This window comes from Anarrhichthys ocellatus, unplaced genomic scaffold, assembly GCF_004355925.1.
Source record: "Anarrhichthys ocellatus isolate YVR2014 unplaced genomic scaffold, GSC_Weel_1.0 scaffold6, whole genome shotgun sequence".
Lineage (NCBI taxonomy): Eukaryota > Metazoa > Chordata > Actinopteri > Perciformes > Anarhichadidae > Anarrhichthys > Anarrhichthys ocellatus.
The window spans coordinates 9,477,376-9,494,132 of record NW_022280036.1 but is presented as its reverse complement, the minus strand read 5'-3'; the positions used below and the strand labels follow the sequence as shown (position 1 = coordinate 9,494,132).

At 39.0% G+C, this 16,757-nt stretch overlaps 2 protein-coding genes across 2 annotated transcripts; both read right to left on the bottom strand.

Moving 5' to 3' along the window:
* Window positions 1-726: 726 nt before the first annotated feature.
* clec3a (C-type lectin domain family 3, member A) lies at window positions 727-2,102 on the bottom strand. Its single transcript, XM_031846011.1, has 3 exons — window positions 1,991-2,102; window positions 1,819-1,911; window positions 727-1,145 (listed from the first exon to the last, which is right to left on the bottom strand). Exons 1-3 carry the CDS (start codon window positions 2,100-2,102, stop codon window positions 748-750), a joined length of 603 nt encoding a protein of 200 aa, XP_031701871.1. The 3' UTR covers window positions 727-747.
* A 1,797-nt stretch (window positions 2,103-3,899) lies between these two features.
* On the bottom strand, window positions 3,900-16,751 carry vat1l (vesicle amine transport 1-like). The gene is made up of 9 exons (XM_031846689.1): window positions 15,397-16,751; window positions 14,722-14,851; window positions 14,293-14,508; window positions 13,729-13,871; window positions 11,637-11,740; window positions 10,904-10,959; window positions 10,564-10,758; window positions 6,550-6,633; window positions 3,900-5,714 (listed from the first exon to the last, which is right to left on the bottom strand). Exons 1-9 carry the CDS (start codon window positions 15,612-15,614, stop codon window positions 5,616-5,618), a joined length of 1,245 nt encoding a protein of 414 aa, XP_031702549.1. The 5' UTR covers window positions 15,615-16,751; the 3' UTR covers window positions 3,900-5,615.
* Between the last annotated feature and the right edge of the window lie 6 nt (window positions 16,752-16,757).

The following is a 16,757-nucleotide window of genomic DNA, read 5'->3' as shown; positions in this document are numbered from 1 at the left end:
ACACACAGACAGAGAGATTATGATGATGGTTCCATTGGTCATCTGCACAACTTGATCGGTCTTTTTTTTTTACTTTTTGGGGGACATGTAAATATGCAACACTAAAACAGAATATGAACTGACATTATTTCACATGCATATTTCACATTTTCACTTCACAGCAAGAAGGGTCTAGGTTTGATAATGATCCCTTTCTGCATGTTCTTTCTGTGTTTATTCAAGTTTATTTTTGGTGTTTCCTCCCACATTCCAACGACAGGTAACTCTAGTTCATGTAATTTAGTTTTTATGTGAGAGTCTGTTTTTAAATGTTAGTGCTGCAGTTAAGTCTGGGGGTACAGATGTGGTTTTGGGGTGAGAAGGGGTTAAAGGGCCTCAACCTCCAGTTTCATCACAGCTTCATTATGCTGCTCAGGCCTCATAGTCAGGTTGTAACCAAAGGTTGAACATCCCTTCCCTTCCTATTACTGATATGATACCCTTGAGTAAGTCACTACACCCACATTTGCTCAGATCAAACTGTTAAGTGGTCAGCAGTAAAGAGGTCATCTGGGGAACTCACGGGTCATGAATACAAATTCATAAATGTTAAGTACACTGATGATGAAGAAATTAGACTTACAGCAGAATAGTAATAGAGAAAAAAGTGTATGTACAAAATGAAATACAGAACAGATTTGACAACACATTTTTAATGAATGACCTGCATAAACAATCATCAGGTTGTCAACAACCGATTTGTCTCCATTAGGGAATTACATATTCACAGATGTAGTTTTTGAGGCTGCGACACACCTCGTCGTACCACTTTCCTTGTGCAACTACTGAAAGAGCAACACAGCTCTCCCTCTTCGTTCCTGTGGGCTGCTTCTTGGAGCGGTCCCAGTTGAAGTAGCTGACTGGCAGGCTGTTGACATCAACATACTGGCCTTCTTTCACGATGTCTGCTACACCGATCCAGAAGTCTTTGGATCCAGGAGCGCTCCTCTTTGCATAGTCTCTTAGTTCATTGTTTTCCATCATGTCCCGTGGCGTTGCAAGAGTTCCTCCTTGTGCAATGCAGTTTTCATTTGCTTCATGGTAATGTTTTGGTTCCTCAATTGTGAGATAACACTTCCTGTGAGCTTTGATGCCACGGAGACAGACTGAAAACACAAAGCACTTACTTACATTAGCGAATTGAATTGTAATTTAATCTTTTTTTTAATACTTAATCCCCCATTTTTTTACAACAGAATTTATAGCAATTCCTGAAGTGTTGCTTCACAGTCTGAATAGTCAGTAATTATTTTGCCAATAAAGGAAAATAATACAAAATAATAAACAACAATAAATTAATAAATACATTTATAGTATTTTTATATAATCAATTCAAAGTATTAAAAAAGAGACACACAGTAAAAATAAAAAATACACACAATTATAAGAATATAATGTTCATGTTTTTTATGTTCTATACACTCACATTATTCCCTTTGTGCAATTCAACCTTTTAGTTCATACATTAATGGCTGATAAGAGTGCTGCTGCTCTCTGCTGGTGACTCACACACTAAAAAGTTCAAAATCTATTTATATTATCTCTCAGCAAGTCCACACTCTTTCATGGCGGCTCATTGACTTAAATAACAAGTAACAGTGAGAAAAAGCACCAGAACGTATTTATAATTCAACCTTAAATCACAATGTCATTAACTAACCATTGTCCAATAATTGATTTCTTATTTACTTACATACAGTCACAGCAGTGCTTATGAATCTAATCTATTACTGTCCTCCCTACTGTCTTTAATCTTCGTTAATGTAGTGAGGGCGGTACCTGTCTGCAACGCCTGCATCTCCTTCAGTGAGTTCACCTCTTGCCACAACCTCTCAAGCTGGGACCTCACTTCATCTTCTTCTGCAGCTGCATCTCCACGAAGAGGGAAGAGCAACAGGTCAGATACGCCTAGGTGGCAAGCATGTTATTTAGGAACTGTGCGTATAGTTACCTCCGGACTGATGGGGTGACACAGCCTTCCTGGTGCGAGATGGACGGCTGTAGCTGAAGTGGAGCAAGGAGAAGCAAAGAACGAGGAGGACAGGGAGGGCCAGATGAGCCATGTCTGAGGCCAGTGGATCCTACAGTGACATTACACAGTAGCACACCTTGTACTGCCGTGAAATAAACCAAAACGACTGCAGGCAGCACAGTATATACTGGCCCCTCTGTATGCCTTTCTGGGTACTCTGCCTGCATTGGCTCCAAATGTTTTTGTCCAAACATCAGGAGGCGGTGAGAGAGGTATAAGGGTGGAGTGGCAAATAATGATTTCCTTGTGTCTGGCTTTTGATAAATATTTACTTGGGACAAGGTGCACTCAGCAGTATTCCCTTTCATTTCACAAACAAACTGGAAATTCGTTGACTGCTTTGAGTGTTGATCATCCCATCCCTGTTCCATGTCAGTTCAGGACACGCTAAATCACTTTTTAACATGTGAAAAATAACCTCAAACCTGGGCTTCAAATGTCAAACGATGTAAAATATATGATTCATGTACACTAAGTGGTACACACTACGAAGGGTCATTTACAACTTTGAGTACATGAAAACATATGACTGAGTAAATGTTGCTGCTACGTATACGCTGTAGATTTCTTTTGAATATTCCAATCACACAGACTTGCAGTTGTATAATCTCTCAAAATAAGGCCTTTACTAAACCAGATGAAGTGCAGCTCTCTGCTCGGGTGCAAAGCTATTTTTAGAGTGAGATGTTGTATACAGATGGGAGGGGGGAGCTAAATAAGAAAAACCCTTGGGCATACAGGCTTAGTATAGAAATACAACTGTCAAAACTAGCTCAAGAATCTTTCCCATTTTACTGACTTTAAATTCTACATTTCTAAGCATTAGCTCCTCCCCTGGTAAATATAGTAATGAAAATAATAAAAATAAAAATAATTGTGTATTCTAAGCAAATAAGGTTATTGAAAACTCTGATAGTTTTATTAGTTGCAATACTACATGTATTCCAAGATAGTCCTCTAAATTTGTAGGTTTTTTCTAGCAAGAATACTTTAAAACAGCATTTCTTGTGTTTGATGTGACACACAGTAGGTGTAAATGGATGTGAAAATGAACTGTATGTACCATGTATTTAGTTTAGACCCATTGCACAGTATCGAGTCCAAGTTCTTTGTTTAGTTTGCATTTAAAAAAAGCTGTACAACATCTTATTGTATGCTATTCCAATGCAATCACTAACATTTTTATCTTATTCCACCCCGAGGCGGACACCAAAAACTAACACCGGACCCTTAGTTAGAGAAAAGAAAAATGGCCAATAGTTCTGGTTTAATCAATAATTCATGATTAATATTCCAAAAACATAGATGTACAAATACATCTTAGTTTGCAGCAGTTCTAGTAATAGCACATGCACTGACTACCTGGTAACATCTTTGCAAAGGTCAACAGCTGTACAATGGAGTACTGCTAGACAATCGTTAATCATTAGACAGCAGCATATTTCTTTTCTTCTCCTTTGACACACATAGTCCCTTAGCTCAGTGTCACAGAAACATTAAAGTACTGTCTGCAGAAAATAAAAAAAATCACTGACTTTGTTGCCACCTTGTGCCAAACGGAGGGATTGTGCAGAATGTGCAGTTTATTAGTACCCTAGTCCATGTTTTGAACCTTACGCTAAAGCAAAAAACATTTAAACATTTCACGTTCTCATCAAGTTCACTTGTGATTTGAATCCAGGTAGAAGCCAAAATTCCTCACTGATTCCATAAGCTCAAAATAAATACATGTATTCACATAATATATTAAAGAAGAAGAAAGACAACTTTAAACAGGAAAGGGACGACATGAATCTCATGTGAAATAAATTAAAACCCAATCCCGGCATACTTTGCAGATCAATTTATTCAAGTAAACAGAGCTGTACTCAAAGAAAGTACAAAACAGAAAATTTGCCAAAAATATATACGACCACAGGTTAACCAGAGTTTATAAGGGATTTTGTGAACAAACTACAGTACTAAACACTTCAGTTTTTTTTTTTTTACAAGATAATATACATACACTCAAAAACATGCTCTCTCTCTCTCTCTCTCGTACACACTCACACACATACACAGCAGACCTGACATTAAAGGCATCAAAATTATAATTATTTCCACAGTGTCTACACATCATTATCCTTACTTCCAAGTTACTTCTAAAATGACTTAAATCATCGCTTGTGTAACTCATTAACACTTATGTCTCTCCAGCGTTTATTATTCAACTTCAAAGCATGCAGCGTTGGTTTTGGTGATACTAAGTTGATACATTTTTTTAATCTGTTGAAATGGCATGATTACGAGAGACTTATGTCACTGTTTTATAATTGAGAAAATACTTTTTGATGTGTACTCTGGTTTCAATTTAATAATTCAAGTAAAGTAATAAATAATTCAGATGACTAGCAGATATAAAATACACAGAATAAGCAAGGCCCAAGAAATAGTGAAAACAATAGTTTGTTTTTACTTGGATTAAATTAAAAATAAAAACAGATCAGTCATTTGAATATGTGAGCGTGAAGGTTCTCTTACATTTCATCAACAACACGCAGGTGTGGAGTAAAGCAGAGGGCATCGGACTTAAATAAAGTAATACACAGCGTTGCTCAGACCTAAATCGCCCTGCTTTGAGACACCAGCTCATTGTAAAAATAATTGATGTTGGAGTCGTATGGCACTTTTGTTGTGAGGCACCAGCAAGTAAACAACAAGTTTTTAATAGTTTACGCATCTGTTTTCATATTCCAGTTAAAAATACCTATTTTGTTGGTTTGTTCAATGCAAACTTCACACAAGGAAACCATTTCAAGTATCAAACGCTCATTTGTAGCTTGAAGGCACTGGTGATCCCCCTAAGAATTAAGAATCATGCTAATATCTACACACAGACCTCTCTAGCTCTCGTGGCTTACACATAACTGTTGTGACATGAGAAAGTAATTCACTCTCTTGGCCAGAAGCATCAAAACATTGGAGTCGTCATTTTCTCAAACTTATGTCAATCGTTTGCTTTTATTTTTTACAGCTGTCATCACTGAGGACAGGTGAGAATCAAATAGCACTGTATTGTGAAATATTAAGACACGTGAAGCTTGTTATAGTATACGACCTGTGTGTGCATTAGTAAATTAAGTTTTTAAGGGTGTTCATTTTAAAGTGACAATAGCAAGTCAGCAGATTTTAATGCCCATTCAGTCAATAAACAGTTGGCAGATGCAATTAATTGTGAAATGGACACAATTACATTATTGGCTCGCATGACATGACTTCTTAATACCGTAAATAATATAATACTATATTGAGATTGGCACTTGCATCTGTTGCCTGGGTGTTTGTCTGGGTTTACCCAAAACCTTTGCTTGACCAATCAGCTGATAAGTAAAAGGTAACAGACAAGAGGCACAAACATATACTGTACATACATCCATTCATGCATACATGAATACATGCATACAGCACATGCATACATACATACATACGCACGTACTGCACAACACGCGTGTGTGGTTGGGTTCCTCTGGTGAATCTGTGCAGCCTCTGCAGTCTCTAGACCTGTTCAGTGGATGAAAGGCATTCGCTCCTTGCTGTCGTTGTCTCCCTCTGGCTCCTCTTCTTCCTCTCCTGCCTCACTGGTCTCTGTGCTGTCGCTGGCCATCTAGCGGTGAAATGTTACTCAGCTGTCATTAACTGTATACTGAGCTACCGATACAGAGGAACAGCGGCCAACACATATGTGATTTGACATCAAGTGGTACGGCAAATATGTAAATGTGTCCTCTGAGGCTAATGGACAGCTGTATACATGGTCTATAGTTTCAATACGAACATGTCTCAACGTCTAATAGAATAGAATCATTTCTAGGTTTGATGTGAATATCACCATGGAAACGACTGTTATAAAACAAGAGGAAATCCTACTCACTGCCTCTTTATGACCCTGACTGGACCTGAAATGTGCTGTAGGCATCAGAAATGTCAAATGTAACTATTTATCAGCAACACATATTGCACAGCGTGTCAGCCAGTAAATTAGCTGTGTCGTTAATGAAGCACATAGATCAGAAAATCAGATGTTACAAAGTTTCTGAGAAGCATTTTTACTTAAGATGTGTTTAAAAAATGAGCTTGACATCGGCAAAAGAAATAAGATCAGGGAAACAAGGGACTAATATTTTCTTCTATAAGTTATTGTAACTCCCCAAAATTGTTCTGCGTTGTGCATCATTTTATATCTGCCAATTCATTGCCATCTTCTCCTTTTCTCTTCTTCCTATTAGTCATGTACCCTCAACCACCAATGTCATCTAATAATTACTGTAATCTTACTGAAAAAGATGTAAAGTGCTGTTGCATAAATCGGTGTGACAATTATAAATCTTTGTAGATTTGCACTTCAGATCAAGAGCTTAACCTGTCTATTAATGTATCTTTATACTTTATTCCTACGATTAATTTGAAAAAACAAAAACAAATAACATTCAAAATATTACCAGAGGGGTGGGAGACTTCTCAACATCCAGAATGAGTTTTCCTATGTTGCCTCTGTCATGAATTCTCTGCATGGCCTCTTTTACCTGAAACACAACAATAACTGACTTTCAACATGCAGAACTAGTGACAAACAACAACATACATACATTCATCGACTGTGATATCACAAATGAAATCTCATTAAATAATGACTCTTTTTTTGACATAAAAAAGCATGACTATTTTATACTAACAGAGAAGTTCTTCAAGTTCTTGTTTTTAAAAAATATTAGGCTGGTACATCTAAGTCCAAGTCATTTTATAGAAAAACAAAGTTACATTTTTAATAGTTTGAGCTTTAACATTTTGTGTAAGAAACAAGGGTGCCAAAAAACATTTCACTTCTGATGATAAAATTGGTGAATGACAATAACAATAAAAGCTCTCCAACAGGAAACCCCGTTGTAACACTGGAAACAACATTTAAAAGCACCTGCTGAAAAACTCATTGTCATCTGAATCCACACAAAGTCACATTTGCAATCATTTCCTGGTCGTTACAGACACAAGCCCACTTCCTCAGAGCAGCGATAATCTAAACTTGCTCTGTGAGAAAGGTTAAAAGCCTTAATAAACTACATGATGCTGACTCATCCTGCTGGGCTACGCTGACATCACACTGCACACCTTACTGCCTGTAGAACAGACCCTAGAAGGTTTATATGAAGCACACAGCTTCATGATTGCAGGGACAATGTAAGCTCTATCGTGCATTGGAGATTTGATGTACCAGCTTTAGGACGCCGACTAACGTGGGCTCTAATAAGTAATAAATGATGTCCCATACAATGTTGAAGTGAGTCGCATCCTGCAAAAACGAATTACTTTAATATTCCCTATCTTGAAAAAGCTTACACCAACATAATAAGGTCCTCATCTCTGAAAAGACGTAATATCCGGATAGAGATGTTTATTTTTGTTTAATTTATGTGAGTATGAATGAACTTTATACGAATTGTTATGAGGATGATTTGTTGAATACTTAAATGTAACATTAGACACAAACCTCTGCCAACTAGACACACTGTTCTAACACAGTGGTACACCACACACCCCTTTTTCAAACAGATTCATGTATTGAGAATTTTCATTGTCTATGGAGGCGGAAACATATACATTTAGAATAACGTAATTGAAACATTGCATAGTAATGCAGAAATGTTTCTTTCACAAATACTAAAAACTGTGGACAACATTAAAGATTGATCCATGACTGACTCATCAAGTGTGTTATGCTGATGAACGACAGTATTCCTAACACCTAAATAGTCTGCAAACACTTTAACAGGAGAAAGAGTGCAGGCAGGGCTTTTAATCACGCTACACTCAAAATGAAGGCCAGGCTTCTGTTACCAGGGAGTCTGTTAAAACATCTGTCCACAATATGTTTTATTAGCTGACATTTTGTTCAAATTCAAATCTCATCCCAGCTACTACTGCTAGGCGAACACAACTGACCAAATGTCAGAATCTTTAAAGGCTGTGCAATCTGACCAGTTAACAATCAGAGTTTCGGTCCATATTGTTAATCATCAGCAGTCTGATTGCCTAAAGCTGCGCGGTGGTGGAATGGGAGTGGTGGAGCAGGTGCAATCATTTTCCTGATTTTCTCCAACTCAACAACACACCACAGATTTAAAGCTCCAATCTGCCATCAGTGTAGAGCACCCCAGCACCCCAACGATCACATCATGGTGGAGTCTACATGGTCTGCATGTGCAGGGAAATAATGCAGTTACTCAGTGAATTTACTGTGACGTTTTATCAACTATGTCCAACAACAATCTCTACATCCATCAAATACACCTGCAGGTCAAAACGTGTAAACACCAATGCTACTCATCAAAGCTTGTCTGACTCACTTGTTGCAAAGATAAAATATCACACATCACAAACGATTACTCAGGATGCCATATCTTGCTTTCTCATTACAGTCGACACAAAGAGACAACTGATTGTGCCTCTTTGTCTGGACACCATTGTGTCACAAGCATTCATTTGCTAAAAGAAATAGCCAAATCAAGCCAAGAGCAAAAATAGGTCAGCAGCTCGTCGAGCCCTTTGGGGGGTAAGATTCACTTGCATTATAGGTGTAATGGGGCCTCCTGATACTTTAAAACAATATCTGCAAGATACTGTATGTTGGCTTCATTTTATTTTTTAAGTATCCTAAATAGCATTGACCTTGGGACTCCGAGGTGAAAGAGACAGATTCATTTTTTCCGAACTCAAACTGCTGGTGGTCCAGTTATTCTGCTTTGGTCACACATTCTCTAACTTTTCATTCCAGTAACAAAAGTTTGCCGTGGTCAACAACAAACTAAGGCCCTCTGAATTCCCCGTCCAGGCATATGAACAAATGAGGCAGGATGTGCCCCTGACACTACATCCCACGCCATCCTCCCCTCTAATGAGATTCTTCATGGGCAATGGTTCCAGTGAATGGCCTGACAAATCTGCCAAAGTTTAATAACATGCAGTACCGGGGCAGTTTCCCATGAGAAACAAAAATCCTAAAAAGATCATTTCATCAACCTGTTATCTCTCTGACTGTAGCTACAAAGCTCAGAATGACTTGTTATCAGCTTCTTGTGATGGGTTAACTGCACTGCCTCAACTCCCACCTGAATTACTGAAGCATTTTTGGGTGGGAAACAAATTCCAAACTTTTACTTGAAAAGAGGGTATGTAAGGATGTGTTAGATGCCCTCTGATATCACTGATGGGAACAATCAGGCAAATCGCTTTCAGGTAAAACGTTATGCTGAAGAAATGGCTGTAGCTTAAGTTTGAATGGGACCATAAGCACACCAATAAGGAGATTAACCTCATTATCACAGACAGTGGCTTTTGTCCTTTCGACTCCAGTTGTGGTTCATAAACGTTAAGGACAAGTACTTCCTGCTACCCAGGATAAACATTTAGTCAACCTATTTCACCGCAGATATTTTTTACATGTCATATCAGGCAAATAAGTGAACACATCGGTGTAACTGAACTATAGGTGTGTAGAGCCTTTAAAATGGTCAGTAGCAACTTTTTTGCTGTGTTTATGATCCGACCAAAGATACTAAAATAGCCAACAAGACATAAGATTTAGATGTTTCTACCATCCTCCTGTGTCCTGTCTACTGTAGGCCCTGCAGGTAGAGACTTTTTCTTTCGGCAAGGGTAAGACCTGGGATGTGAAGAGATAATGGCCCACTAAAGGTTCTTGTAAACTTAATTTACCAGTAATGGAAAATTAAGTAATGGCCCTTTACCAGTAATGGCCCAGACACAATACGACAACAGCACCACTGCGCTCTGAAACCCATTATTTCTAATGGCTTGCGACCAACCACGAAGGTGTTACGCTGCACCGACCTGGTTGAACTTCAGGCGCAGTGTGCTGTGATGTGCACCTCAAACCATGTTGTGTCTGAAAGGACCATGAGTTCCGGTCATAGTGCTTCAACTCTGCATCAAACAGCCGACACAAAGATACTGAGGATTGCAACAGTGTCCTGAGTGAAGACAAAGACCTAAGCAAGCAGACGTTGCACTACTACTTGTTGAGGTCTATGTGAAAAGTAGCTATCGTGATTAGAATATGTTTTGAAGGATAGGTGTACTGAGAAAGATCCCCCAGAAATGGAATAACCACAGTTCAAAGAGCTTGTAGAAAGTAAAGTGATTGATGTACAGTATGGCCTGTCGGGCTTTGTGTTGGTGTGAAATAATTGTGAAACTGGATGATACAACCTACCCACCATCTGTGGAAGAATGTCCAAGAACAGCTGACAACGTCCCACAGAAAACAGCAGTAACAAACCACAGATGATATGCTGTCCAAGATGTTTGCATGAAATCTTCGCTTACATTTTAAACCTGGAATCTCCGTTTAGATGACCACTGTAATTAGATAATTCTTAATTTGCTCATCATTGACTTCATTCACCGTGTTACACCCTCTGATCACCCCAGGGTCTTACCTCCTCCAGCGCCCATAGGGAGTCCACAACCGGCTTGATCTTCTTTTGGTCATAGAGACACAAGAGTTTGTCCATCACTGATTTCACAAGACTACATTTCCCGTGTTTGAAGAGAAGGTTGAGGAGCGAGAATCCTGCTATGACTTTGTTCTCCTCGTATAGTTTAATAGGGTTCACCTTCTCCACCTGCCACCACTGGAGAACAAGAAAATAAACACAGAGAGACACGTTCATCCCGAGGGACTCATTTGTGTGTTTCATTTGCCATGAAATTATGAACTGTGCATTGTGTAGTATTGTTTCCCTCAAATGTTGATAATAGACTGCATCTCTGACTCACAGATTTTGCAAAGCTGAAGAAACTCTTTGTTTCCCCAGTTACCATGTTTGACGCGCCTGAAAAAACAAAAATAAAAGGATTGCTGTATGCTGTGCAGAAGTGACTTTTCAATAACAGGCAGCCTTGCATGAAGGGTGAAGGTGGGGGAGGAACAGTTGGCACCTTTAGACCCTTAGATCTGTGAAAGCATGCCTTTGCACATACTCAGTATAACTAAAACTAATGAACTGATGAATGAATCTCCCTCTAATGCTTCTACTTGATTCATGAGGCTTAACACAAACTAAAGTAATTAACAGAGATCAGATAAGTATGGTAGCTGTGAAGGACAACACAATTAATTTGCAGTTTATGGATGGAGTATTCAAGTGAGCCTCACTATCTCAAACTCAGTCCGGCTGCCAACACAATACATTAATGCAGACTCGTCTTTATTGTAATTATCACCAGGCTTACTGATTCCCTGTTTCCCGTCTTTATGCTAAGCTATGCTATCTGTCTCTTGGCTCAAGCTTCATACTTAATGGACAGATGTGAGAGTGGTACCGATCAGTCCATATAACCCTCGGCAAGAGAGCATATAAGTGTGTTGCCAAAATGTTGAACAATTCCTTTGACTGCTAATATCAACTTGAAGCACATCGACTATAGTTTGACTACACACAAATACAATGCAAATGTAGTTATTTTCGCTATGAAAGTACTAAATAGAAAACATAAGTCTTGTTCCCACCGTAGAGTATGTAGGTTCCCAAAGGCCTCAGCAGAGTCAGGCCTTTCCCTGTGTTGTCCCCACACAGGCAGTCCAAGACAATGTCTACTCCCTCTGGAGAAATCCTAAAACATCAAGAACAAAGCAAAGCTGAAGTTCACTGAAAAAATGATTCATCTCATTTAATTTACTAATTATTTAGTTTAAACATTAAAGCTGTAACTAATGCTTATTTTCCCAGTTATTTGTTTCGTACATCAAATGTCAACATTGTTAAAAGATTTGCCCAATACAGTTTCCCAGAGCCCAAGCTAATGTCTTAGTTAATTGGTCAATTAAATGACTAGTTGACTGACAGACAATTATTGGCAACTATTTTGATAATTGATAGTTTGAGTCATTTTTAAGATAAAAAAAACAAGCATTCCCTGGTTCCTGATTCTCACATTTAAGAATTTACAGCTTTTCTTAATATTTTATGATAATAAAAGGGAGTATCCTTGGGTTTTGGACTGTTTTTTCTACAATTCTTTGACATGAAAGCTGAAAGCTGAAACGTTATTTGATCAACTGATTAGTCGATAGACAGAAAAGGAATCTGCAACCATTTAAGGGCTGTAACTCATTTTCTTTACAGATTAATCTTCATATTAGTTGAACATGTAGTATGATGCAGTATTCAACCAATATGAAGATTAATCTGTAAAGAAAATGAGTTACAGCCCTTAAATGGTTGCAGATTCCTTTTCTGTCTATCGACTAATCAGTTGATCAAATAACCGTTTCAGCTTTCAGTTGAGATAAAGTGCAATCAGAGGTCAGCTTCACACATTCACAGTGTTGTGGTTGTATTCCCTTCTTACGACTGTGAGCACTTAAAGCAAAAGTGCAAAACTGAATTCTATATTCAGCCTGTGCGTCATACTGTGGTGCAGCTTCACTTTTTATCCAATCATGGATTTATAAGTTATGAGCATTGATTCTCTGGGCTATAACTCTGAGAAAAAGTTGCAGTACAACCCACGATTTTTTACTTTTCACTACAGTAAAAAACTCCTACAGTTTCCTTATGAAGACCTTGTTTTTCAATACCCACATCCCTCCTCATCAGCAAAATGCATGCAACAACAAAGTGTGATGCTCGCACACAGAATCAATCAGACAAAAAGGTTTGCCATAATGAGACTCATTAAAGTCACAGATACGAAAGAATGAACGGCATGTTATAATCAAGGCCACTACCTTCTGCCTTGTGGCCCTGGACACCTGCTTGGCTAAACTGCTTGGTGGTCTTGTGATTCCCATGGTTTTTGCCTTTTGTAAAAAGACTAATTTAATTGTACTTTGCTCTTGATCCTGAGAAGAATGTGAGGGCCAGAGAGATGAAAGGCATAATAATCCACTACCACTGTTGATATGTAGGCAGAACACATGAAACAATCAGTCCGCGTGAAAAACAAAATCTGATTCCCTATATATTATAACCTCAAAAATATAATCACACAGCGTGTTTCATGCGTAGTGCATGTATCCTGATTAAATGACTCAACAGCATACAGTAGCTCAAAGGAGGCAGCATGGTGTTGGAGTTCTCTAAATCATCAAAAGCTGAATTTAACATCACAGCATAATAGTAGTAGACCTGCATCATACTACATGAAATCTCAGGCAGTGTTTGCTCCGAGGTGTTTTTCTTGTAGTGCAAACCGGCTGACAGCGTGCTGTCTACTGAATGGAATGTGTAGGGCATCAATGCTCAGCCCTAATTGGCTCAGTTGTTCCACATTGCCAGTGCAGACCTCCGCCCTACACAATGCTGCTGCTCTCTCAGATGAGCCGTGAGTTGCCATGGGGACCACGGCCACACAAGACCAAATAAGGCAACAGGTAACATCTGCCTCCTTGCACAGCCCTCTGCACTCAGTAAGGTCCACGTCATCACAATAGCGCACATGTATAAAATGCTACAGCCACCATGCCTGATGATGCCGTGAAATTACATTTTTGTTTTTTACATGAAGAAATTATTATTGTGAAAATAGACAATGAGGAACTAAAAACAGACTCTTCAGCCTCAAATCAATCATAATAAGGACAAACTTTTCATGCTTACTTTTTCACCTCTTGCATATAATCAATGTTTCTGTCAAAGAGGTGAGTCACAGAGTCTCTGATGGCTGCATGTTTGAAACACGAGGCGATCCCAAACACGGTCACGTTAGGCACAGTTGAGCACAGCTGAGCCACTGCTTGACCCTGAAAATAACAAACAGTTGCAACAATGTATCAATGTCTGAGAACACAGGGGTTTAACTCAAGCACACCAAGATCACACAAAGACAAAGACAACAGTTGGTACACCATGAAACAACAACCAAACATTCATAGAAATTTAGATATAGTGTTGTAGAATATAGACATTGTACAAATTATAATCAAATAGTTGGATATAACAACATTTTTTGATTTATTAAGCCTTTATTTCAGTCATTCCAAACCTTAAATGATTCAAAAGGATGTTTAAGACCTTAAAGTAAGAATTCAGTCAGAAACAGCAGTTATCAAGCATTAACAGGGAATAAACAACATGTTCCAATATATGAAGCAGTCTGTTACAATGATAGTTGGATGAATTTGTTGTGTGGTTGTGCAATAGTCATAAAATAAATGGACTTACTACACCACCTCCTGCTGAGTGTACCAACACTGACATCCCCTCTCGCAAATTGGCAACCTCAAAAAGCATCATATAGGCAGCCACAAAGTTCAGGGAGAATGCAGCAGCCTCAGCAAAAGACATTTCCTCTGGCATCTTGTAGACAAAATCCACCGGCGTGCAAACAACTTCTGCCCAGGCATTGTAATTGACAAAAGCCATAACTCTGTCGCCTATCTGAAAGAAAGATGTTAGAGTAGCCGGATGACAGGCAGACACTCATGTGAAACAATCACGTGGCACTAAGTTGTTTGATTTAAACAGCTATGTCATTATTTGGCTTCTAGCACATTTCTAGATTTGTTGATGCAGATTTGGTTGCTTAGAATCTGACAACATTCATCCATACATGCGCCAGCATGACGAGTTACAATCCTTAATGACACTAACCTCAAATCCTGTTGTGTTTTCCCCTACCGACTCTACTATTCCAGAGCATTCAAACCCAGGGACAAGGGGGGGTTTCGGAGGGTTATCAATAGTCCCCTGGCGTACCATCAGATCCAGGAAATTCAAGCCACTGCAACAAAGAATAAACAGGACCTTACAGTTTGTTTACATTAAATCCCTCTGATTCATATTTCTGAACTGTGTCTACCCACTGACAGCTATTAAACAAATAATACAAATACTTAGAACGAGTTGTTAAGAGATTTAGGGATAGCCCAGAACTATGTGATTAGTATCAGCAATAAATCACTGGCTTACATGTTATTGGTACAGCAGTAATCCTTTGCTGGTCAATACTTTGTAAATGCAGCCAATAAACAAAAATAATGATTTAAAATGACTAAATCTGCCTTAACAACGCTGGCTTGGCTGGCAACAGTCAGATTGCTCTTCGTGTTTGCTTGGTATGAGCGTGATATATCCAGCAAACCTCCTGCGCAAGAAAAGACCTGTGGCTTCATGACTGCGAGATATTCCAAAAAGATTCAGCGTTCATACTTGTCAGAAATACTGTAAAGGGGGGGGTGGGGTGGGGTGGGGTCGCAACAGGGAGGCCATATCACATCACAATCCATAAGTTCCTGTGAAATGTATACAACTGATATTTATATTTACCATGCTTTGACGCGTATCTTCACTTCACCATCCTGAGGCTCGGGCATTGGCTTCTTGGTTACCCTGAGTTTGTTTAGACCTCCAAAGCCTGCCAGTACCACCGCTCGCATTTCCTTCGCATCGCCCGACGATTCCACGTTTTCCACTGGTTCTTTCCCGACATTTGTGTCGATCATGTACTGCGTCTCCTCCGTCATATCTGCTCCTTCTTTCGCCATGTCGTAGACCCGCTGCCCTGCCTCTCCGCTCCTCCTCTGGGTACAGATGGATGTGGTGTGCAGCCTGTGCACGGACACGCGCTGTATCGATGGCGATCCACGGCGGAGCCTGAAATCTCACCGTCTACACTTGTGTTCAATCATGCGGATAAGTGCTCAACAGTATTTTTTTATTTTTCAGTCAAGTCACATAGATACTGATTAAGTTTGCCATTTCACGAATCAGAAATATGATTAATCCGGTAACGTTACTGCCTTTGAATGCAGCGGGCTAAAGTATGAAGTGCGCCACCTGCTGGTGAAGTGTGTACAAAACTTTATCTGCGTTAATGCAACTCATACATCCATGACGCACAGACGGAAACCCTTCAACAAGTGCGGTGCCTTCAGGTACGCGTAGGAAATGTAGGATGAACATCTCCTCACCTTCAAGATAGCATGCGCAGGTACGCTAGTTTATCGCCACATCAAATCCAGTTGATGTTAAAGTCCAACGACCCTGAACGTTACTGTTCGTCTGTTGCTGTTATTGGAAGCTGTGCCACCTGAAATAAATAGCTGTCAATGCAGAGCAGCACACAGCGGGTTTAACTTTGCTGCTGGAGAGATGTAAATATTTTGTAAATCTGAAAGTATGAATAACAAAACAAACGCAAAGCTGAAATACCTATCCATGCTCAGCAGAGTCTGAGCCATGCCAAGTACACTTTAAAGTGATATTTATACTTTTTTTTGATAATAATTCTTTAATGTTTGGATTGTAAAGGATTATGTTGAGCAGTTGTAAAATAAACTTGTCTGTTCCTTGTGACACAGTTCTTTTATTAGTTCAAACATATCTTTGCCATTTGTATACTTCAGTTTCTTGTTATTCATCAGCCAATATATACGTTGAAATTAATATATAATTTATCAGCATGGATGATATATCGGTCAAGATTTAATGCTCAGGGCTCTTACTTGAAGTTCCTTTAAGGCCCCCTATGACGTCTGTGATCAACAACTTTTATATTGCTCAACTGTTTGTTTATTGCTTTAAGAGATGGGGAAAAATAACTAATGTTTAGGCTCTTAGTTGGCAAGTGTTATGAGAATAACTAATAAAAGTGAGACCAAGCATCTCATGGCTCTTACATAACTAAA

What these genes read in the sequence shown, in the direction of transcription:
- clec3a (XM_031846011.1), bottom strand. Translation starts at nt 2,102, where the DNA reads ATGGCTCATCTGGCCCTCCCTGTCCTCCTCGTTCTTTGCTTCTCCTTG. An exon ending in GTCACCCCATCAGTCCGGAG is followed by an intron (nt 1,912 to 1,990) that starts GTAACTATACGC and finishes CTCTTCGTGGAG; the next exon opens with ATGCAGCTGCAGAAGAAGAT. An exon ending in GATGCAGGCGTTGCAGACAG is followed by an intron (nt 1,146 to 1,818) that starts GTACCGCCCTCA and finishes TTGTGTTTTCAG; the next exon opens with TCTGTCTCCGTGGCATCAAA.
- vat1l (XM_031846689.1), bottom strand. Translation starts at nt 15,614, where the DNA reads ATGGCGAAAGAAGGAGCAGATATGACGGAGGAGACGCAGTACATGATC. An exon ending in AAAACACAACAGGATTTGAG is followed by an intron (nt 14,509 to 14,721) that starts GTTAGTGTCATT and finishes TCTTTCTTTCAG; the next exon opens with ATAGGCGACAGAGTTATGGC. An exon ending in AGAAGTCTCCCACCCCTCTG is followed by an intron (nt 5,715 to 6,549) that starts GTAATATTTTGA and finishes TTTCACCGCTAG; the next exon opens with ATGGCCAGCGACAGCACAGA.